Genomic DNA, 26130 nt, shown 5'->3' with positions numbered 1-26130 from the left:
CCCTGCTCAAATGGCCCTTACTTCTCTCCCTAAAAAATGGGTATAAAATGTTAAGTGAGGGTTTCCATCAAAACAAATCAAAACAAAACATAAAACGCCTGGACTTCTTAGCAGAAACATACTGAGAGTAAAGCCTCTTACCATTATAATCCCAATGTTAGCACAATCCCTAAAAGACAGGTTTCAAATCATGCTGAAAAAAAGCAGCATACTCCCTAATCTACATGCCAAACTAAGAAGCAAACAATGTGTAAAAGATGACTAAGTAATCTTACAGGGTTCCTTGCAACTATTTCTAATGACACAAATCTGTGTGTTGGAAACCTTAATCTTATTACATTAGAATGACTGGACTCAAGTATTAGTGAAGTATTTTTTGAGTAAAATCTAGACAATAAAACACTTTTAAAGTACCTGAAAGCAAAAGTTCATTTGTGATTGACCATATACTTTGTTCTTATTTAAATAGTGATATTTATTCACTATTTCATGTGATCTTTAATTCAGCATGAAATGTGGCCCTAACTTGCCTACACTATGCACAGTAAGAGTGAACCCAATATATCCAGGCAACCAAAGTTCACTGCAGTGACTTAAAGAAACAAAACAAAACAAAACAAAACAAAACAAAACACAAGAGGCCTAGAATTAAGATACTACAGTTAATACTGGAAGAAAGATAGGACAGAGTGCCACTATGATGACCACAGCCACTGGAAACTGCCAACATGTACACCACTGATCAACACAGATAGAGACGCGTGCACAAGCTATGCTCCTAATGGGGTGTGAATTTGTAGTGATGGGCCATAGAACATATCCCTGTAACACAACTGGTCAGTGTTGAAGATTGTAGAAGCTAGGTCACAGGTATATGGTTGTTACTCTACTATTATATCCACTACTAAATATTTGACATCTTCCATAATACAAAATTAAAAACACATCCATGCATAATACCCAGTGATCTTAAATCTTCCTTGAAATAAAGAAACAAACTTTAAAGTAGGACAATACAGTGCTGTAGAAGTAACTAAGGCTTAATAAAAAATTAAGTATGCTTAGGCTATAGATTTCCATAAATAATAACTGAAGAGAGTTCACAGGATTAATCAATGTCTGAAGCTAATGCACTCCAACAAGTGGGCCACAAAGATGGATATAAAGGTCAGCATTTCTTAGAATGTCATTTGTGTGTTTGACAGGAGATCTTCTGCAGTTCCTATTTTCTCAACTACCCTCTGCCCCCAACCTTCCTCCCACCGTTTGGAAAACACACTAAATACATGGGCCTGTGTTGAGCAAACAGAGCCCTTTTTTACACTGCATACGATGGGATGTTTACTGGATTTTTAAAGCATGTCATGCATTAATATTTTAGGGATGACTTTATAATCAATATCGTAATCCTCCCAAGGGAGCTGTTTCCTTCCATTCACAGTATCTACCACTAACACCCACCCAAAACAAAAACTCCAAAGAGACTGCCTTATGTATTATTTTTGCAAGCAATACTAAGTCCTAAGAATAAATTTAAAGAAAAATAAGTATATAAAGACCTATCTTGGTAGAACATATCTAACTTTTTATAAATTTTCCCATAATCAAATGAAACAAATTAGAAGATTAACACTTATCTTTTAGCTAAGATCCAGAAGCATAAAAATAAAGAAAGGATTTTCCTTTTATATTAATTATCTCATTCATTTTAATTTAAAAATCATTGGAATTGGTTCTTTTTGTCCTTCTACTCAGTCTGAGGTGGAGATGGTCATTAAAAATCAGAAACTCATATATTTCTTTCTGTTGTTTTACTTTCAGATCCTTATCAAAATGAATCTCATTTAAACATTAGGATGTATGACATATGAATATATATATATATATTCATATATATATGTGTGTGTTTATATATATATGTGTGTGTGTGTTTATATATGTGTGTGTGTGTTTTATATATATATATATATAAACACACACAATGGAAAACTACTCAGTCATCAAAAAAAATATGAAATCTTGTCATCTGCAACAATGTGGATGGAACTAGAGGGTATCATGCTAAACGAAATTAGTTAATCAGAGAAAGACAATTATATGATTTAATTCAGATGTGGAATTTAAGAAACAAAACAGAGGGCAACCCTCTTGTGTCCCCCTCCCTCCTCCCAAGCTTGGTACTATCACTTTGCTATTGCTCAATAAACCTTGCTTTGCTGCCCACCAAAAAAAAAAAAAAAAAGAAAGAAAGAATAGAAAAGAAAAAGAAACAAAACAGAGGATCATAGGGGAAGAGAGGAAAAAATAAAAGACGACAAAAAAATCAGAAGAAGGAGAAAATCAGAGAGGGAGACAAACCATAAGAGACTCTTAACTACAGGAAACAAATTGAGGGTCACTGGAGAGGAGGAGCTGGAGGGATGAGGTAAGTGGGTGATAGGCATTAAGGAGGGCACATGATATAATTAGCACTGGGTGTTATTATTATTTTAGATTTTATTTATTTATTTGAGAGAGAGAAGCAGACTCCCTGCTGAGCAGAGGGCCTGACACAGGGCTGATCCCAGGGTCCTGAGATCACGACCTAAGTTGAAGGCAGACACTTAAGCAACTGAGCCCCCTCAGGAGCCCCAGCACTGGGTTTTATAGAAGACTGATGAATCATTAACCTCTACTTCTGAAACCAATAATACATTATACATTAATTGAATTTAAATTTTAAAAAGATGAAAAGATACCACAAAAAAGAAGGGGAAAAAACCATTAGGATATAAAGACAATCCATTCTGTGAATGTTGTGTTAAAAAGAAAAGTCTCCACAGTAACCCTGAATGACTATACTGTATAACTTCCTAATGCCTAAGACATGAGGAAGAAGAGGACAATGGAAAGGGAAATTGGAAGTCCAAGTGGCTTATGAGAATCAGCTCTGGCCACTCCAAATTTCCCATAAGCACATACTCCCCAATGGATCCAGCTTCTCATCTTCCTTTTTCTAGTAGCCCCAACTTACTCACCCAGGATGCTGGATTAAAGAAAAAGAGATTGTCACAGGACTACCCTTAATAAACGAAGTTTAAAGAAGAGCATGGCTGTTTTATAAGTGATTCACATCCAAACAGGGGGTTCTCATATGGATTTCTTCTATCATATCTAACCTCTTCAACCAGACCCTTACAACCAGTTTCTCCTTTAATTCACTAACCATAACATCTTCTAAAAACTTTTGAAATGTGTATCTGGTTTTTAAGAATAGAGAGAGGAAAGACACTGTTATCTAAAATAGGCATTTAGTAAGATGTTCTGCCCTCTGTCCCTGATCCCTGACTTTTCAGGAAGAAATCGTTCTCCCCAATGTCTGACATCTCTAATTATGTTACCCCAAAAGGCCACTATGTTAGGAATAGCAAAAGGTCCTTTGTTCAGATAAACCAAGCATATGTCTTTATCTGCTTAAAATAAACATAAAAACAGATAATGCTTTAAAAAGATCATTTGGCCAATCAGTGATTAACAGCAGGAATGATGGCCATAAAATTATTTTATTTATGTATTTATTTACTCGGTCATTCTCAAACACACACACGCACACACCATTAGAACCTCTTTGTGCCAGTTATAAGTCTATCATGCATATTTGACATAAGCCCTAGGAGGTAAGAACTATTACTATTCCCTTTACCAGGGATCCCTGGGTGGTGCAGCGGTTTGGCGCCTGCCTTTGGCCCAGGGCGCGATCCTGGAGACCCGGGATCGAATCCCACATCGGGCTCCCGGTGCATGGAGCCTGCTTCTCCCTCTGCCTGTGTCTCTGCCTCTCTCTCTATCTCTCTGTGACTATCATAAATAAATAAAAATTTAAAAAAAAATACTTTATTCCCTTTACCAAATGAAAAGGTCTAAAACTTAGAAGCTTCGACAGTGTCAGGGCCAGTGAATGGTAGGATCTATGTCTGCCTTAGTTTAAAACCTGAACTCTCTACTCTCAAACATTTGGTTTCTCCAAACATTCAGAGCCTTTCTGAAGGAAAGGAGGTTAAGGTTCTAATTCAAATACATTCTCACTAATAGCAGCCAGCTACTAGTTAACTAATTATTAATTCTATTAATTTAAGGTAATTAGTTTAAATTCCCTCCTGGAAGCACCCACCCACACCTGTGTGAAATGTAAGCTGCAGTCTTGTATACATATATGCATGTGAATGACCTTATGCATATAGCTACATTACACATTAAATACTTTCTAATGGCAATACAATAATCAGTGGAAGAGGAAACACACCAACACTCCTCCACCTGCCACCATCACCTTCTCTTGTGTCACTTCTCTCCCTAGCCCCCACCTTCTCCTACTGAGTGGCCTGGTGCATGAATCTGTCTGTGGTTTGAATAGTCAGAGAGAGAGAGCCTTGTTCCAGATCCACTATCCTACTAGACCATGGAGACGTCACATTCGCAAACTAGCAGTACTTGGTTAGTACTAACCAAGCTAACACTTGACATTTACAATCACCAGCAGCAAGTTAGAAATAAACAGTTTCCATAACCCATTAAAGAGGCATTTCATAATCTACCTCTTCTGCTTACCTCTGCTGTCTCTCTAGAAACAAACTCTTTGAAGTTAAAAACTATTTCGCCATTGTTTACAGGTGCCAATATAAAAAGTCTAATTAGTGCTATGGTTTCTGACTGAGGCTACAATTTACCTACTCATTCAAAGCAAGAACCTAGAAGCCATTTTTTATTCTGACCTTTTCCTCATGTTCGATATGTAATTATCAGTAATCCTGTCACTCAATCTTCAAAACACATCCCAAAACACATCTATCCACTTCTCTCCATTTCTCCTCTCACTTCTTGCCTGGAATATACCAAAGAGCCTCCTGCCAGTCTGACCCTCCTGCCTCTTCTTGTCCTCCGCATAATAGTAATGTCAGATCATGTAACTTTCTGGAAGAGAACTCTTTGAGTGGCTTGCCATTATGCCAATAATATAATGCCAGTTCTTTATTCTCTTCTGTAACAGAAGACCCCTGCCTTCCCTGACTTTACATCCCTTGTTCCGGTCTTAGGACTTTCATACTATCTTCTCTACCGGAAAACTCCAGCCACTAGATCTTCAAATAATTAGATACTTCTACTTCTTTCACTGACATTCCAGTTTAAATGTCCCCTAGTCAGAAAGAGTTACTCCTCTTCCATTATTCTCTGTCATTATAACTTGTATTATAGCTTGTATATATTATAACTTGTATATATAGTGATTATTTGGTGTTTTGTCTGTTTACTTATTTATCATCTGTTTCCCCAATGTAAGTGCTCCCAACAGAGGGGAATTAGACTTGTTCTTTGCTATATCCCAGCACATAAAACACATACTTGACGTACAGAAGGTGCTTAATAAGTGCTTGCTAGCTTAGAAGAGTGACTTATCAATTGTGTGGATGTTTAATATACAAGACTATTAAACTCAATACCTATTAATCTTTTTGTTGTTTCAATCAAAACAACCTGTCATTGGTAAGCTTGATAAATTATGTTTATTTACATCTTTATCCATGTTTAAGTATTTATACCTCTGACTTGTTCCAAAAAGAATGCAAAGCAGGTGACTATGACACTGCATTTGGTTTAAAAGATCAAAATGTCTCCATATAGGACATTCTATAAAATACTGACCAAGACTCCTCAAAACTGTCAAAGTCATTAAAAAAAAAAAAAAAAAAAGAACCACAAGAAGACTGAAAAACTGTCACAGACCAGAGGAGACATGACAGTCAAATGTGATGTGGTATCCTGGATTAAACCATGGGACAGAAAGAAGACATTAGAAGAAAAACTAGTAAAATCCAAATAAATCCTGGAGTTTAGTTCAGAGTAATGTGTTAATATTGGTTTCTTAGTTTCGCCAAATCTATCATGGTAATAGAAGGTGTTTGGGAAATTGGGTGGGGATATGTGGAAACTGTTTCATGTTTACAACTTTTCTGTAATAGAAAATTCTTCCAAAATAAAAAGTTTATTTTAAAAAATCAACATCTCCACATAGAAATGTAATGCACTGACTACATTTTGGCATTTTACTTTCAAAAAGCAGAATATAGGCAGTTGACTTACTGCCCTGAACCCATGCAAACATTTAAATCTAAAAGCACAGTATTATTTAATACTTGCCTCCTCACATTTGCCACCACAAAGTAATTTTAAAATAACTAGACACATGTACTTAAAGCCTCTAATATCACATTAACTCTGCATCACAATTAGGAGAATCTTCTAAGTCCTATCAATCCAAAGTCTGCCCATTGCTTCTTCTCTGAAATGAGGGGAAACCAATAATGTTAAGTGTATGGCATCACCCGAGAACAGTTTTTACCTGATAATTCAAGGGCAGCCAGTATTTCAAAAAAGTCTTTCTAGATGCTATTCTCAAATTTTCTATTAACTGCTAAGCAAAGTTATTCTCTATTCATTTGTTCGATAAATAATTACATCATACAGCAATCTGAATCATATTGAACTTGGATAGCAAACTGGATTATGAATTCAAAAATATGAAAGTAAATTCCAAAGTAATGCTTCTATACCCAAGAGAGGTTTCATCGTTTCATAAACACACCCAAAACCAAGGCACAAAGTACTACAATCCACCCATTTTACACATAATTCTATAAATGTGATGTAAAATCATCTTCACACACAGTACTTGAAATACCAACACTTATTTATCTTATTTATCCTGTTATTCTGGCTTCCATTACACACACACACACACACACACACACACACACACAGAGGTATACTATTTCATAGGTCATGGTGATCCTATTTAATTAGGGGACTATAAAATGGTCGAAATAATCAAGATGTCAAAAGAAATTAAGCCATCCGAAAGGCAGAAATTGAACAGGCAAAAAGGAGATGGCACAGATTAAACTACTTCTATGAAAAAATAGAGGAAGAGGGGAAATTTGTAACAATTCTCTGGGTATTTTGTGGTTTTACTGTTGTCCTACCCTGGGCTAGTCCCTTAAGTATTCTTAGCCTATGTTCCTTATTTGTAACATTAAAATAGTAATGCCAGTCTACCCACTGAATTCTTTTTTGTCCCCTAGGATAAACAAAACCTAACAAATGAAAACAATTAAAAAAATTTTTAATTGGCTACTTTTCAGCCCAAACGAGTTTTACAAAACTAAAAATTGCAAACTACTAGCAGTATCTGAAAAAAATATATATTATACTACATTATGGAACTGAATAAAGCAGAAAGCAACCCTTGAGCCAGCTAGAAGCTGAACAGTGTTCTTGGGTAAGCACCTACCTTGGAGACTTGTCGAAGCCACCTTAAATACTCTGTGAACGTATCAAAACAAATGTAGTAGGTCTGGCTTTGGGGTCCAGAGGAGCTAAATGCTAAACAGTGCTGGTGCTTTTTCACTTCTTCTACCTATAAAAACAAACAGAGACAAAAATGAGGCAGGAAAGCAGACCAGTTACATAGTTCATTGGCCCAACCATACCTTTGGCCAGTGAGCCTGCACGGATTTGCATCTTTCCCTATATATGTTCCTCTTCATACTTAAAACACACTAAGTTCCTAAGTCTGACCAACAAATTTAAATTACTAGGAAATCGAAAATGGGGAGTTTTATTTTCTTCAAATTTCCCCACAAGAGGGAACTTCTCTTCTTCCTGTTTAAATTGGATGACTCCCTTCCTTATCTTTATTGTCACAATAGGGTGCTGAGGTTCTTCCTCCCCTTGGAAGGAGTTGTACTTAATATTTTACTTAAGGATTTTTATTCCAGGTAAGTTTTTTACTTTAAGGGACTTTTGTATCACTCTGAATTACAATCTTTTAAAAAAAAGTCTTTAAGCATGTTAAATAAGTTTTTAAAAATTTAACATGAAATTGAAATTAACATGAAATAAAACTCTACCAAGAGAACTTTCAAGTCCTCATGAGGCAATGATACACTCCAATCAAATTTCCACTGCCCAGTAAATTCTTCTTAAGGGGAAAAAGTTCAGATAATAAAGTAACATGACATTACACAAGCTCCTATGCTTCATTTGCAAAAATGATCACAAGTCAACAAGTGTAAAAAATTTTCAAAAAGATCAGAATCAGAACCAAAATGCAGTTAAAAGTTAGATGTTCTAGAACCAAAATGCAGTTAAAAGTTAGATGTCAGGGTGCCTCGGTGGCTCAGTCAGTTAAGTGTCTGCCTTTGGTTCAGGTTATGATCCCAGGTCCTGGGAGAGAGCCTGGCATCAGGCTCGCTGCTCAGTGGGGAGTCTGCTTCTCCTGCTCCCTCTGCCATTCCCCCTGCTGTGCTCTCTAGCGCTCTTTGTCAAATAAATAAATAAAATCTTTTTTAAAAACCCTACATATCAGGAACAAATTGGATTTACCTCAGTAAAAGGCAAGATGGCTTAACGTTACTGGAGCTACAAAATCTTTAATCACATTAACAGGTTAAAGAAGAAAACCATATTATCATCGCCACAGCTGCAGAAAAAGTATTTCATAACATTCATCACTCATTCATCATTCATGATAAAAACTCCTAGCAAACTAAGAACACAAATAACAACTCAAGCTGACAAAGGGTACTTATCAAACATCTAAGGCAAACTTCAGTGTTAATGATGATATATCACTCTCTTTAAGATCACTGAGAAGACAAGTATTCTATTCATACCAGAGTTCTGGCCATTACACTAAGACCAAAAATGTATTAAATATATTAAAGAAGGAAGAAAATTGTCATTATTTGAATATCATGATTAGCTACATAGTAAAATGCCAAACAATCTATAGACACTATATTAGAATAAGAAAATTCAGCAAGGTGGGGCTAGATATAAAAATCAATACTCAAAAATCAACCACATTTTTATACTCTAAAGAGAAAATACATTTTTAAAATGCCATTTAAACTAATAAATATTAAAAGAAATCAGGTCAGTGATTTCTGGAGGATAGGGAAAAGTGAGGAAAAGTGTGGGAGGAAAGGGATACAAAGGAGCACAAGGAAACTTGGGGGTGGTATGATCATTTTTTTTCTTCACTGTGGTGATGGTTTAATGGGCGTATTTAGCTATCTATACTGTTATCAAATTACTACCAAAATATGCAGTTTATATTTTGATTATATCTCAAAAGAGTTTGGTGAAGATGTAGAGAAACAGGAACACCTGTACACTGATGTGAGTGTAAAACCATGCGTGAACTTTGGAAAACAATTTGATATCATCTTATAGCATGCGCATATGCCTTATAGCCCACTCCTATATGCACTCCTAACTATGTATCTAAGAGCAATATTTCTCAAGGAGGTCATTTATTATAGGATTTTGAATTAAACAGTTCACTCTACATTGTACAGTACTGTCTAATACTTTGCATGACATTTTATCCTTTGAGTCCCTGCCCTATAAATGCCAATAGATTCCCCCTGCACCAAAGAGATTGGTATTAACCAAATACTATCTACTTTCCACATTTTCCAGACACTCTGCAAGTAAGGTGAAGTCATGTGACTCATTCTGGCCAATGAACATAAGCAGAAGTTTCTGCATACAAATATACAAGAGCCAGTTCATGATCCTCCTGTTATGTCTTCCCTTGCCTAAGCACCAAAAGTAGGGTACATGTTCCAAATGTTCTAAGAGAGCAGAGCCTCCATCAGACTGGGTCCCTTTACAGTTATGTGAAAAAAGAAATCTCTACCAATCCACAGTGAACAATTAGTGGAATGAAAAAAAGCAGTTATGTTAAGTCACTGACATCTGGGAGGATTTGTTACTATAGCATAATTTAGCTTGTATCAACTGATACGTTGACTGCTCAATAATTTCACAATCAAAACACTTGCATATGTTACCAAATGTCCCCTTTGGGCACAGTAACTCTAGTTGAGAACTACTGCCCTAGAAAAACTACTTGCATACCAGGAGGCATATCAATGTAAGACTATTTCAGCAGCATTATTTATAATAACAAAAAACTAGAAGCAACCCAAATGTCCATCAACAGGAAAATTACTTAAGAAATTATGAGAATTTAAAACATTTACAGAAGAGAACATTGAGAACATTATACAGAAATGAAAACCACATACAGCAAGCAACATAGAATCTTATTATGAAACAACATAATATTTAGTGAAAAAATTCAAACACAGAAGCCCACACATAGCACAATACCTTTTTTATTGGATCAAAAACAAGCAAAACATAGTTACATGATTAAACGTATTTCAAAAAAGAAAATGATGAATATATATTTTAGGACCTTGGGGTTGGGGGGGGCAATGGGACAGATATAAAAGAGAACACAGATAGAAACACTGGTACTGATAATGCTATGATTCCTAAACTGAATAGTACTTAAGGGTTATTTGATTTATTATGCATCATAATTTAGCAATTATTGAGTAAAATATTAAAATATTACTTTTAAAAATCTATGTTAAATTCTAAAGGATAAATAACATAATAGTTGCACAATGAATAGAAACTTGTCTATTAAATAAGTTTTTCTCAACATTAAATTTTAAGAGTGCTTCATTTAATTTCATATTTGGAATTAACTTTTGAAAATGTACCCTAAAGGACCATGCTCTAAGTGGTGTGTCAGATTTGATTATCAACAAGTATTGCTCAGTTATGGTCAATCTATCTCACACTTCATTTCTAGGTATCTTCATTTATATTTAAAAAAACAAAAACAAAACCTTCCATTTACTCTTAGTTTTTCCTTTAACAGAATGAAACAGTGAACAGAATGAAAAAAGGAACAAATAAACATTAATGAAAACTCAGATTGCAAAGACTGAATTATTTTTCCCTAACTTGGTCAAACAGGTTTTAAAAGACTGTTTTTCAACATACTCAATTATTTTTAAAGGCGTAGTGCAAAACAGGTTTTACAACGTTTGTCTGTGAGAAAAGGAAGCTATTTCAATTTATTCAATAGTAGAAGTCCATCCAATAATAGGCCTGGGAAACAAGACAAGTTGCTAGCTCTGAATGAAAATGCTAATTATAACTCGATCTTCTGACCTTATCTGAACATTCCATTGCTTTCCTGCCTCTGCTTCTCTGAGCACAATAATCTTTCTGACCATCTACTTCATATGTCAAGAGATTTTTCACCCTTCAAGTTCTACTATGATTGCTACTTCCTTCATCACAAACTTCCCTGATTCCCCATAAGAAAATGTAATCTCTCCTTCCACTCATCTCCTGCACTACTTTTCTGCATGTCTCTTAGAGCAGATATTGTTGTGCCCATCCTTCACCTCTGGATAGGAAATTATAAGCAATTCAAAGGCAGAGTTGATGACTTACCCATCTAGGTATTTCTGGGACACCAAGCAAAGTGGCTTCCCCATAGAGGTTATTTAATAAATAGTTATATTAAATTTGCCTAAGCAAATGCCTAACATCATAGAGAAGAAAGAAACAGACTGTTGACCTAACAGGACATCAAACATTAAATATGCATTTTTAATGATGACCTACAGGAGTAATAATGATAACTAATTTTTCAGAATTCAATGCAGAGGACAAAATCTTCAGTAATAAGATACCACTAATTCTTCAATGCTCAGACAAAAGGGAAGTAATGGTTTCAAAAGAGGTGACTGAAATAGATCTAAACGTACCTGTCAGCCTGGCCAAAATCTTTTTTAAATGATCAAGTATTAGTCTTCTTAGGATTAGAATGCATAATAGCACAGGGATGGATGGGGATCTGACATGGGGTATTTACATAAGGAAAGACTAGTTTAAATGAAGAACGAATTTGCCATATAGCAGGTGAATAACAAAGCCATTTACTACTGCACACATCTGATTTTACCTTATGCATTTCTAATCCCTGGAACCAGCAGATCAAACATGTGCCAATTTTAAAAAGTTCACCTTAACAAAAAGTTGACTTTCTTCCCCCCCCCCCCCCCCCCCCCCGCTCTATTTATATCCTCCACGTTCTTTCTGTCTTCTTTCCAATGCCCATTCAGGAAGAAAAATGGTAAAGAAAATATTTGCCTAACATGCCCCCAATTTTCAAAAACCCTTTTCTTCATTCAAATTCGCCTTCCCATTTATTACGAGATTATCATATCATTTAAAAATCAGGAAATACTAACATATAATTATATGGTAATGATACTCCTACCAACACTTGGGTATTAATAAATCGATCTGGCAAAAAAAGAATGTAACATTTTCCCAAGCAATCTGGTTCTTTCTCTTTTATAAATGATAGGAATAAAATAATTATGCCCAAAGCAAACCAGCTAGTAATGTTGGAAAGATCCACCAGCTATATTACAGCTTTTCTCTGAAACAAGTTAACATTTCAGGTTCAAAGATTATGATTGACTAAACTAAAGTGATAAACTAAAAAATGCTAACTTTGAGGTACTGGGGGGGTGGTCAGTTGGTTAAGCATCCGCCTTTGGGATTATTAGGTCGTGATCTCAGGATCCTGGGATTGAACTCATCTTTGAGCTCTGCACTCAGTGGGGAATCTGTTTCTCTCTCCCTTTCTCCCTCTGCCCCTACCAATCATACTCTCTCTTCTCTCAGAAAAAAATAAAATCTTAAAAACAAAACAAAACAAAACCCGCTAGGGGCAGCCTGGGTGGCTCAGGGGTTTAGCGCCGCCTTCAGCCCAGGGTGTGATCCTGGAGACCCAGGATCGAGTTTCGTGTCAGGCTCCCCGCATGGAGCATGCTTCTCCCTCTACCTGTGTCTCTGCCTCTCTCTCTTTCTGTGTCTCTCATGAATAAATAAAATCTTTTTAAAAAGAATTTAAGAAATAAAGACTAAAAAAAATCAAAAAACGAAAAACAAACAAAAAAAACCCGCTGACTGCACTGGTTACTATACAAAAAGAGACAGGTATGCCGAAGTTGGATCAAAGATTCATGCAAGAAAGAGAGAGTCTAACCTTTGGTAAGCATGTTTGAATGGTCCTAAAGCCATGGACTTAGGGATCATTATTATACTATACTACACAATACAAACTCAAGATACCAAGAGATGTCTACTCATAAAGAATAATTCATCATCTACAGCCTAAAATATAATCTAGAATTTTAGTTGCTCTGTTTTCAGGCCTATAAGTAAGATGCATGTACTAACAAAGTGATAACGATGGAGGTCTCACGTGGGCCAATGGCATTATTATCTTCCACAACTCTACCATCCAACAATGCCCAATGGTGGAGCACAAGAGGAACTGAATTAGATCTTAGATGAGTGAAAACCATGGGCCCCATATTAGAGAAATGGCTCAAAGTAAGCTTAATGACACTAGGGAACCTATTAGTATTTTTTTCATTTTAAACTTACTTTTCCACCAATTAGTGGCAAAACATGCATCTTTCCGGTCAAGCTGTCTTTCACAGATGATACTATTAGGCAGGTCCCACACAGGATGACTTGGCGTCTGGTCCATCGGTTCACTGGCAACTGCATTTTGCCTTTACGGACATTATACATTCCTGAGAGCTGAATCCGTTCAGAGCCACCGGTGCTGTGAGGTTTTCCTGAAACAAACACAAGCAAATATTTCAGTCCAAAGAGTTGGGCTTTTTTCAACTCATTGGCATACCGGATAAACTACCAAGGCAACAGAGAATAATTATTGGGCAACAATCTAATTTATAATTGAAGGACTCTGAAATCTGCAGTCATACAATTATGGTTAAAAACTACCACATCTACTCCACAGGCGCACTTTAATTTTAGATAAAGAAAAGCTTTTTCCTTAAAACCCTCAGAAAAGACCATTTTAAGTCCTCTGTTATAACCCGTTTTATTTCCTTCTATATCTTCACATTTTTTTCCTACATTTAAAAAAGGGGATGACTTCAAGATTTTTATAAATAGCTAGTGTTTATTTAAGTACATTAGGAAGAAAATATTACAGACCAAGACAGGAAAATAACATTCAAGATCCAGCATTTAATGAAACTAATCAGTTTTAATGGAATTAAATGCTGATATATTTTCCTCCTACAGTCACTTAATGAACACTTAAGTGTTCTATCTATTAAGAAGACAAAAAATATTTAACTTCTCTTTTTTTAATATATAACTTTCTTAATAAGAAAATACTACTCTCTAACAAGATAGATTTAACACCAATCTATGAAGGATGGTATGTGGTGGTGCTTTTGACTCATGGAGGGAACAATGAGAGAGAGGCATCAAAGACAAAGATGGCTCTGGGAAAGATCTTAAGAATCTTCGTGTCCAAGATGGAAATGAATTTGGCAAACTGACACTGAGACAAGTCCTATCAAATGGACAGGAGAACTGCTGTGATTAATGTATGACAACATTATAAACAAGGGGAAAAACATTCCCAGTTGTAGATACTGGATGTATAATAGCAAAGAGTCCTGAAACCCATGCTCAGAAATAGACTAATGAGAGACATGTGTCCTTAAGTAGGACCTAAGCCAGAAGGGTTATATTTATTTGGAAATTTGCCTAGTTGCCAAAGGCTAGCAGAAGAAACATATTCAAGGGAAATATATTCTTCTTTTTTTTTAAAGATTTTATATATTTATTCATGAGACACACAGAGAGAGAGGCAGAGACACAGACATAGGGAGAAGCAGGCTCCTCATAGGGAGCCTGATTCGGGACTCGATCCCCAGACTGGGATCATGCCCTGAGCTGAAGGCAGATGCTAAACAACTGAGCCACCCAGGTGTCCCCAAGGTAAATATATTCTTATCAATATTAAAAATTCACATAAATACCAAGTAGTTTTGGTAGATGTCTAATACCTACTAGAGAAGGAAACAGGAAGTGCAGGAGCACCAGAAATAGATCTCAGATCCAGAGAGTTGGAACCCTCCCAGTACATACCTTTGGGCAGAAATAACAAAACCAAGCAGGTTTGAATTTCACTTCCTCTTTCTCCCAGCATATCAAATGTGTTATAAAATAGATACTGCACACTACATAATTTTGCTGGGGCTGGGCCAGAATGAAGTGTAACAGTGGTTCAGCTATTTGAACTTGGTGCCCAGCAAACAACTACACAGAGCTAACACTCTCAAGGGGGCTGAGAACTCCACTGAGTTGTTCAGTTACCAGATGCTAATGCCCCACATAGAGGTAGGAAGCTCAGGAGACTTCAGGTCAGACACGATTTGCCAAAGTCTACCAGTAAGGGATCAGGCCACAGTCATTTGCTTGTCCCCTTCTGTATAAGTTCATTTACACCTGGAGAGAAAAATGCTCAGACTCCCAGGCTTCCTTTCTACATGACAGACTCCTTTCTACATGACAGACTCTTCCTGTAGGGAAGCAGGTAAGTGCAAGACTATGGGAGTTCTAATATTCAATTTCCATGAATGTAAAAAACTAATATACTGTAATGAGGAATCTGATCTAAATATGCATGTGCGCGCGCGCGCGTGCACACACACACACACACACACACACACACACACACTTTTACATACAGGTTAAGGAGGAGACATTTTATTTAGCCACACCTGAGTGGCTTCAAGGACACTTGTTAACCTGTCACATTTATGTATATCTGTGGGTAAGTAGATCTACAACAGTGGTACATAAAGACAGCCATGCAAATCCCCAACTCTACAAAAATGCTAGAGAAAGCCCCAGAACAAATCATGTTCTGATAGAGGGGACTACATGTCCCAGAAGGGATATACGTCTAGGGGAGTATGGAGACATCAACAGAGACAGGTTTTTTATTCTCTCGTTAGAAAATCTCCCAAAGGGCCTAATGATAAGATCAGTCTGTCCTTGGAAAGCCCTAAACATCCCAGTTTGAATCAAACCCCTTCTTGTCTTATTCTGAGTGAATTTCAATGTCCTTGTGGTCGGCTCTCTGCCTGGGTGTTCCAGATCAGACACGTCCTCAAGACTTGCCGTGTTCAAACAGGGCTCTGGGGAAAATGGAGAAGAATAAGTACTATATACCTGGGCAATCACCCAGATGCCTCCTTTGTGTCAGACTTCCTTATTCTATGACATAAGGAATATTTTATCTCTTCCTGCCAGTTCTCAAACTTCTCAATTCAAAGGAATTCTAATTGTCCTATGCTCTAATAAATATTAACAACACCAAGTAACCAATGCCTTCCAGTTCAAAGTTGGATCAGTTGTTTAAACTTTTATTTTAGAAATGTTACTCTAATCCCCTACAGGCTTAAGGCATTTCTTACAGGATCCAAGAGGAAAAACAGACAGCAAAAGCAAGGATTTCAAGTTGATCACAGCAGAGTGACTGAAGTCTCCTTCAGTCTTTATCTATTGGTAGGGAATTTTACTAAATAAATGATTAGAAGAGAAGTATTTATTTATTTAAGAGAAACTACAGTCTGCTCTCCTACAATATTGTGATTCATTAATACCAATTAGCTCATAGGATTGTAAATAGGGGAATGGTGTCATTTTAACATGCATATTGTGTTGATTCAAAAAGATTTACTCTAGAATTAGAACTTTCAATAGCAAAGAAATAAACCCACAGCAAATATGCTGTCTTGGTTCCCACAAGCCAGCATTTCTATTGTTCTGTTATTGTGCAGTTTTAATATTCCTTAAGGCAGTTCAACTTCCAAGCACACTAGGATACCCGAGTGGGCCCTATGGGTGATCTCCTGAGGCCCCATCATTATTTTTGTTAGTATTTTGGTTATAAAGATGCATGGACTTATAGTCCTACCCCCTTCCAGCTGCATTTTCCCATAAACCTTTTTATTTTTTTAATTTACAATTTTGGAGAACATGAGAATTTTCAGGAATATATATAAAGTAGCAGAAACACCTGTTATAACTACAAAAGCACTGAAACAAGAAAGAAATAAGTACAAATTTGGTTGTTGCCAATCATGCCTTTGCTAAATATATAACCGTGCCTATCACTGTAGAAGTTTAAAAATATGTCCATAAAATTCTTTACAATTCTTCCCTCAACAGAGAGTAATTCCACTCCTCTTGCACGTGACTAAGTGACTCTCTTCTAACAAACAGAATGTGGCAGAAGTCAATCAACTTCTGAAACCAGGTTGTAAAGGGCATTGTGCTTCCTCCTTGCTCTCTCTAGGATCAGTGCCTCTGGGGAAACCAGCTGCCATGTCACAAGGACACTCTGGAAACCCTATGAAAAGGCCAACAAGGTGAGGCACTGAAATTTCCTGCCAACAGTCGGTGAGGGGCTGAGGTCTCTTTTCGGCAGCCACGTGACTGAACCATATTGGAAGCAGATCCTCTAGCCCCATTCAAGCCAGTGCCCCCAAGACATTACCGACTGCACAGCTCATGACACTTGAGCCAGAAGTACTCGGCAGCTAAGCCACTCACTCCTGAACTCCTGATTCAGAGAAATTAGGGGATAATAAATGTGTGGTATTTTAAGCCATTAAATTTCAGGACAATGACTAATACAACGTTATAAAGTTGGTTTCACTTAATTCTATTACCTGAACATAGTATTACTTAAATAACCCACATTTCCCTAAAATCACCTACAAATTTACAAACCGTTGTATAAACTAATGAGGGTCTACTATAACCAGAAATAGTAAAAAACAAGAATAAGAATAGTATATTAAGCAATCATAATTTCCAGAACTTTAGAGAATGAAAGTACTCATCATGATATGGCACCAAAAACTAAGAAAGTCTGATCGCTGTACGAAAGTTAATGGAAGAACTGACCATGTCCCTGGAGCTGAAAATGGTCAGAAATGAGTGCAAACACTGAACCCTCACCTCACCTCCTCTACCTTTAGAGCTCTGACTGATAAAACTCTAAAGCATGTTTCTTATTGCATATAAATCCTTAAATCCTTCTTGACTACTTTCAGTGACAGAAAGACTGAATTAAATTACTTGCCTAGGGTCATTTCAAGAGCCGGCGAAGGATTTAAACAACCCATAACAAGGTCTAGAGACCTGAGCGCTGAAGTGGCACCTGGGAATTCTGTCTCACAGCTGAAAGCCTAAACAAGCTCAGCAAGACATGCTGGCAGGGGCTTTGAAACAGATTTAAGACTAGCTGCTTTTAGCTAATGGAAATGACAACCAGCTGCTAAATAGATTTGAGGAGGGTTAATTTATGTATCAGATCAAAATATATAAAGTCAACTGCCCAGTAAATCTTGCTTCTTACTGACAGATACTCAGTTTGATTAGGTTTATCTGTATCCCCAAAATTACTGTAGACCCTTATTGCAGAGAAATCTCATGACTTGAACCTTTCTCTAATCTCTAAATTCTTGAATCCCCTTAGAGCTTATAATTTCCCTTAAAATATTAATTAAAACAGTACTTGGAAAATGTGAGCTAGCCCTTCATATTATAGATTCTATAAACACAGAGCCAAAATAATTTTTTAAAACTCCACCAAAGCAAACTCTAATATAAACTGTAATAAAATTAGCCATGAATCTAAAAAATTCGAGAAGTCAAAATAATGATTACCATGACTGCACACTGTATGTAATATATAAGTATAATAAAATACTGAAAGGAGCTGTCATCTTGCGTTCCCACGTGTGTGCACCTAATCTCACCTGGTCCACCCGAGACCCCTTGAGCACCAACCCTATTCCCCCACGTGGTCCTATTTCTGCTCCAACAAGATGAAAGAAACTATCATGAACCAGGAGAAACTTGCCAAACTGCAAACACAAGTGGCATTGGTGGGAAAGGAACTTCTCGCCGAAAGAAGAAGGTGGTTCATGGAACAGCTACAGCAGATGATAAAAAACTTCATTTCCCCTTAAAGAAGTTAGGGGTAAACAATATCTCTGATATTGAAAAAGTGAATATGTTCACAAACCAAGGAACAGTGATCCACCTTAACAACCCTAAAGTTCAGGCATCGCTGGCAGCAAACACTTTCACCGTTACAGGCCATGCGGAGACAAAGCTGCTGACAGAAATGCTACCCAGTATCTTAAACCAGCTTGGTGCAGACAGTCTGACTAGTTTAAGAAGACTGGCTGAAGCTCTGCCCAAACAGTCTGTGGATGGAAAAGCCGGAGAGGAGGATGATGATGACGACGACGAAGTACCAGATCTTGTGGAGAATTTTGATGAAGCTTCCAAGAATGAAGCAAACTGAATTGAGTCAACTTCTGAAGAAGATAAAACTTGAAGAAGTTACTGGGAGCTGCTATTTTATATTATGACTGCTTTTTAAAATTTTGTTCATGGATCTGATAAAATCTAGATCTCTAATATTTTTAAGCCCCAGCCCCTTGGACACTGCAGCTCTTTTCAGTTTTTGCTTATACACAATTCATTCTTTGCAGCTAATTAAGCTGAAGAAGCCTGGGAATAAAGTTTGAAACAAGGTTAATACAGTTCTTTGCCTAGGAAAAAAATAAATAAATAAAATGCTGCAAGGAAATGCTGAATGAAGACAAATTACAGCAGAGGGCTTCTAACTAGCCTGCACCAAAATCACCTGGAAGGCTTTCTCAAGACAGACTGCAGGGTTCCACTATCCAGAGTTTTCAATTCAGTAATTCTGTGAGGGCTACCCATTCTGCTGATGCTGCAGGTCTGAGAACCACCGTTTGAGACTCACTGAGCTACAGCCTTAGGTTAACACTGTCTTTTCAACCTAGTGATCATCAGTCTTTGGTTGATAAACCTTAACCAAAGAAGCAAATGCATCAAAGCTGGGGAAAGGATAAGAAAGGCAACTAGGAATGAACTATAAGAAGAAAATGCTGCCTTCAGACCCTCAGCTCTCCTTCCTTTCCTCATCTCTTGTCCTCACAAGAAACTTGTCTCATCTCTCAGGCATCTTTAGAATTCCCTCCATTCCATCATCAGAATTACCCCTTAGTTGTCTGAATACCCAAGGGTCACATCTCTTTTTGGGATCTATACTCAGAGAAGGTATTTTCTTCAAAGGGGGGTTTCATTACAATCTTGCATTTGCAGAGACCATAACCCTTCCCTGCTTTATGAGTTCCTTCAGCTCAGGTCCAGGAGCAATACATGGCTGGCAGGTGTGGCCTCCCCTTATTAACTTCACATTTGGCAAAGAAAATGCATTTGAGAAATTTCATCAAATCAACTTTCACCTGTCAGTTCAATGTCTTCACCATCTGTTACTTCCCAGAAATGGCAGTCTCGTCTCCCGGTGCATAACCAGAGCATACCTTAAGAGCCTTTCAACAGTGTCCTGAGTTTTTCTTTTTCATTGGATGAGCAATTGTTTCCTTGGCTAGAAAAAAAAATCACTGTAACAGTTTCACTAACTTTTTATTGTCATTTCCATTACCGTGCACGGTTGACTTGTTCAGGTCCATAGGTTTGTCAAGCTTCTGCCACATTTAACACTCTTAAATTACCTACAACTTCTATTTTCTGGCTAAAAACCATCACTTTGGTAGACTGAAGAAAAATTCTCATCACCTGCTTTTCCAGCTGGCTTTATTTTTGTCATACTTCTCCACAAAGGATAATGTCATAATGTCATAAGCATTAAAGCATAAAACACCATGAGTGAGGAGAAACAGATGAACTTCTCAAAACCATGAATTAGGGCAACAGGCCTCCTGGTATGTCTGATTCAAATGCAGGCCTCAGAAAAATTACAAATGACTATTTATCATGAAGCGCGGGAGGCCTTGGGATGACTAAATCTTAAATCTGAGAATGTCTAAGGTCCAGTATACCCATAAGTGGTCTCAAAAGAATAAACACACTCACTACCTCCTTTAGATAAAAATTGTGACTTGTGTCAGAGGTGATGCATACCGCTGTGGGCGTGGAAATCAGGATGATGAGGCGAGACAGCACCAGAGCTCCTGCTGAGTCAAGTCTTCACTCACTGAGGGATGCTTTTATTAAACGGAGGGTTACAAAGTTCCAATGAGGCACGCACACATTCATAAATAAATGCTAAAATAAAAATTCTAAAATCAAGCATGAATGATTTCTGGATAATCCACATCACTCCTCTCTCCTATTAGTAAAAGAGACCAGATACATTTCAGTCCCTTTGTTGTGAAGAACAGACTTTAGCCAAGATGACTTGACAATGTTACAAAGAGCAACGTCCACACAATCCCATTAAAATGCCACATGATTCAAAATGTTTATCCACAGTTTTCTCTGGAAGGTGGGGTTCAAGTTTATGCTCCACTTTATAACGCACACCGAAAGGTTTAAATTTTGTAACAGAAACAGATTCCAAGAGCAAAACTCCTAATCCCTCTCTACTGCATTAGTTACCTTTTTTCTCTACATTAATCTAGATTCAGATCTTCTAAAGGAAGTTCATCTAGATTCAGATATTCTAAAGATGACCTGAAAAACTATCTTCTACCAATGTCACCTCAGAAATGTCAGAAACTCATTCACTCTAAATAGATGACCATCCCTCAGTTTACTAGGAATCTCAAAGAAAACAATTACAAAAACCTCCCCTAAATTAGTCCATTTACATGATTTACCTATAGGTAACTATGGGAAACTTGAAGAGCTTTATTTTAAACCTTCTCAGAATAAAACACAAAATGTACAAAGCTCTCACTTATATTCTTTTACTATTTTAAATACAGCCCAATAATCAAAAGTTTAGAAGGGTAGTAAAAATACATAAATAAACACAATCCTACTTTCTTAGTAGCATTACAGTTTGAATTTTTTTCAATTTATTTGCAAATCATTTATATTCTTGTAATCATAACATACACATTATCTTATATCCTGCTTTAGCCTCTTCAAATTGTATCATATAGACTTTTCCAAATTGTCAGTCATTCTATTTTAAAGATTTGCAAGATACTCCATAAATAATCATTTGTTTACTCATTTCATTATTGACTATTATTTCCAAATTTTCATTGTATGAACTGCCGAATCAAAGTACAAGGTATTTTTTTTTTTTGTGACTCCCAATCTCTCTTTAATATTGCCAGTTCTTTCTAGGTAGCAACTTTAAATTAGCTATAAATGAGCAAAATAAGCAAAATGAGTAAGAATAAGCATGCTTCCACTACTAAATATTTTTCCTAAAGAAATGAGTGACCTTTGCAGACATCCTAAGAACATGTGAAAAAAACAAAAACACAGCACACTAAGCTATGTTATTCAAAAAAATGAACCCACATCCATTATCTATTTGGAAATAGGTGTCAGATTGCTGATACCAGTAGATGTGGTTTTTTTTTTTTTTTCAGTAGATGTGTTTGAATAAGACATGGGAAGCCTCCACTTTTTTTTTTTTTTTTTTTTTAATTTTTTTTAAGCCTCCACTTTTTAAAGAATGATTAAAAGAAAATAGGCTAAAAAAGCAAGGGAAGGGAAAAAATGGCCTATAATTTTTCTGGTGAAAACTTTTGCACTTGTACACGTACACAGCATTCTGATTTTATCCAGCACTCTATACTGTTTTTCCTCTCTGTTCCCACCTGCCCCTCCCCGCCCCCCACAAAGCCCAAAAGAACAGCTTTTTACCAAATGGAAAAGTCAGAGGGAGAGGTAACTTTGCCATAAATCACTAACTGGTTGTAACTACAAAGAGTAACAAAACACTCAGCAATGGATAAAAACACTTCCAAACCACAATGAAAAAATAGTTGTAATTGACTGTCATGGATTTTACAGTGCTTGTTATCATATAAGCATATTTAATAAATCTTTCAGATCTAGGGTACTGATTTAATTCTTTGATGACCAAATCATTTATTCACAAGTCTTTTTTTGGTCTTCGGAGGGTTCTAGAACCCCAGAACTCCAGGCTGCCTGGGCCTTAGAGTTCCTCCAATGAACCCCATTCTGTGGCTTGTAAATGCCAGAGAGTAGGCCAAATACACAACCTACCAGCTGTGGCCCTTTCCGATGTGCAGGTCCAAAACCTAGCACAATATCTGGAACAGGCTAATGAGTACCTGCTTTGTCAGTGAATACACTCCCATGTTTAGGCTAAAGGAAACAAGCACTTCTCAACATACACAGCTCAAATTACAAAAACTATGAAGTCTATAGCTGGGTATTTGAAGAAGAGACAGAAGAAAAAAAATACATGGCTCAAAACAAACTTTCTAAGCTTCTAACAATTTTTAGTTTATATTACAAAGGAAAACATTCATCTAGAATTATCAGCCAAATATTTCAAACTTCTTTTCTAGAAACATAAAGGGAATCTTATTTTAAGTAAAAAAAAAAAAAAGGGGGAAGCCCAGGTGGCTCAGGGGTTTAGCGCTGCCTTCAGCCCAGGGTGTGATCCTGGAGACCTGGGATCAAGTCCCATGTCGGGCTCCCTGCATGGAGCCTGCTCCTCCCTCTGCCTGTGTCTCTGCCTCTGTCTCTCTGTCTCTGTGTCTCTCATGAGTAAATAAATAAAATTGAAAAAAAAAAAATTAAAAAAAAGAAGGTTGTTATATCAATGGGCAGATTAAAGTCATTCAACTAAATTACAGTATGTATATATATAGTTTGACAAAATAAGTCTGTCCTTATTTCCATCATAAAGTATATGAGGAGTATGATAATAAACAGATACAAATATAAAGACTGTAGATATAACCCAAAGATGAGTAACAGAGATCAGAGCAAGAACAATCAGAAAGGAGGATAAAGGGGAGGCTCTATAAGTCATTATTCCTCAACAGGAATAGTCATTTTTAGAAGAGTGACTGGAAAATCTAAATCCAACATCCAAAATAATAAAATAAAAGCTTTATGGCTAGAAAATATATTAAAATGATTTTTAAAATATGAATATACCAAAACACACTTTTGTATACAGTAATGGCACATATTACATATGCTATTTTGGTAGAGCCTGGCTGGATGTTCAACAATCCCATTTCATCTTCCTGGATGCACATAGTAACTGCATTTGTCATCCTCTCCTGGAATTCTGCTGAAGTCTTGCAACTAGTTCTGGCCAAGAAAATGTGGGCAGAAATACATAAACCACTTCTAGATCTGCCTATGCCATACATCCTCTTCCACAGGCTCCTCACCCACTGACCAGCTGGATGAAGATGGTCTAGAGGAATGCTCAGGATGCTCAAGGGGCTGGTGAGCCACAAGATGGAAGGAGCTCAGGTTCCTGAGTCACTTGGAATGGAGCTACCTGACCAGAAACATCAGCAATGGACTTGATCATGAGAACAAAAGAAATCTGTATCATGTTAAAGTATAAAATCAGTATGATTGGTTGGTGCAGTAGCTAAAACTTCTCTAGCACAGTTATATTCAAGTCAAAATTTCACCCTAACTAGAACTGAAATAAATTGTTATCATATTGCATGAGCAAACTTCTAAAACTAGGAACACCAATATGCGTAAGTAGGGTGCAAAGCCTCCCACCCTTCTTACGACACACAAGGGGAAAAGGGCTGTGATCGACTGTGCTATCTGTCACAAGGGAGGGGCAGAGGTAAATGATGCTAGCACACTTCTTACAGATACCATCCATAACAGCAGTCAATTCTCCAGAAGAGGGACTGTGAGCAGCAACTTGAATATCAGCTATAGTGGCTCTGAAAGTTGCAACAATCCATCTTTCATCGAAAGTTACTCTTGGAATCCTAAACTATCTGTATTAGTCATGGACCTACATGCCTAAGTCTGCCACAACAAACTACCACAAATTGAGTAGCTTAAAACAACAGAAAGTCGTGGAGTCTAGAAGTCTTATATCAAGGTGTCTGTGGGGTTGTCTCCTTCTGAAGGCTCTAAGGCGAGGCTGTCCCATGCCTCTCTCCTCGCTTCTGGTGGTTACAGATAATCCTTTGACATTCTCTGCCTTGTGGCCACATAATCTCAATCTTTGCCTCCATCTTCCCATCACCTTCTTTGTGTGTAGCTCTGTATACCCTCTTCTCTTCTTATAAGGACACCAGTCCTTGGATTTAGGGCCAACTTTAATCCAATATGACCTCATCTTAACTTATTATAAATAAGCAAAAATACTAACGTCACATTCTGAGGCACTGCATGGACATGAATTTTGGGAGGACACCTACTACATTACTGATCTCTGATCTAATCAAGTCTATTTTTCTTTGGTTTTACGGTTCTTTTTTCAAAATTTGAGAATTACATATTTATACTACCGCCTTTATTCAGTATTGCTATAGTGTATTCTCTCTATAACATAGCGAATATATTACTAAGTTTACAATAAAACTTACTTAATCATTAAGTATCACCTAAGATCAAGCAATTTGTGCTAGCTGAGCTCTAAAAAGATTGCTAGGTACAACATCGCATTTTGACCTTTAAAAAAATGTTAAAGGCAAATGCCCAGGCAAACAAAAGTATCATGTCTTTAAGCACAGTATCTGGAAATTCAAACTAGAAAAGATACATGAAGCATTCCACGATTTTTGTCTGTAGTAGGGCAATAGCTTGGCTAAAGACCAGTAATTGGCACATCAGTAGACTGTGCCAATACCAGCACTTCATTTCCCTCAACGTCAAACAACCTTCTTTCGTAGTTAAACAAACCTCATTGTTTATTTAACTGTCTTCAAGAGAAGCTCTTAGCACTAGAAGAAGACTTAAAAACCATGAAGATTTAAACCTGCAGACTATTAAAATCTTATGTATTTTTTTCCCACAATTTTACATACTTTTGGTACATAACAACTCCAAATGACGCTAGCATCCATTAATTATATAAACCAACCAGATAGTGAACTAAAATGCCAACACATGTACAAATAATGTGCACATTAGTTATAAAACACTGAACAGAAAGAACTTACTGAGAAAATACCAACATCCAGGGTAAAAAAAAACTCACCAAAAAAAGCATACTCAACAATCAATTAGTTGTAAGATGTGCTAAAAAATGCCAATAAAATCTGTAATCAAATGTATTCAAGGTCATCACTATATATCATTCTATCTTGGACTAGCAACTGTATCTGTGTAAAAGTAGAAAAATCATTCTCAATTTTCCTGTCCTCCTCATTATCTTCTATTCTTATCAGCTCTATTCCCCAAACATATTCCAAATCCAATAGCTTTCACCTTTTGCTGACTGAACAAATTCTCAATTAGTTCCTTTGTTTCCATTCTCTTAAGTCACTGTGGCAGCCATCCACAACCCCTGTTGTGAGTTGA

At 36.8% G+C, this 26130-nt stretch overlaps 1 protein-coding gene and 1 pseudogene across 1 annotated transcript in view; one reads left to right on the top strand and one right to left on the bottom strand.

The window, feature by feature from the left end:
• The window catches only part of PHLPP1 (PH domain and leucine rich repeat protein phosphatase 1), a 208016-nt gene that overhangs the window by 90542 nt on the left and 91344 nt on the right, over nucleotides 1-26130 (bottom strand). Inside the window, exons 2-3 of the mRNA XM_041739968.1 lie at nucleotides 13375-13571; nucleotides 7325-7450 (exon numbers count right to left, since the gene is read on the bottom strand). Of these exons, the coding sequence (XP_041595902.1) occupies nucleotides 7325-7450; nucleotides 13375-13571 (323 nt within the window). The remainder of the gene's footprint in view (nucleotides 1-7324; nucleotides 7451-13374; nucleotides 13572-26130) is intronic.
• LOC121482126 lies at nucleotides 18663-19386 on the top strand (annotated as a pseudogene).

The sequence above is a fragment of the Vulpes lagopus genome, chromosome 24, assembly GCF_018345385.1.
Source record: "Vulpes lagopus strain Blue_001 chromosome 24, ASM1834538v1, whole genome shotgun sequence".
NCBI classification, from domain to species: Eukaryota; Metazoa; Chordata; class Mammalia; order Carnivora; family Canidae; genus Vulpes; species Vulpes lagopus.
Note: the sequence above shows the minus strand (reverse complement) of the source record. Positions and strands in the feature narration are given on the sequence as shown.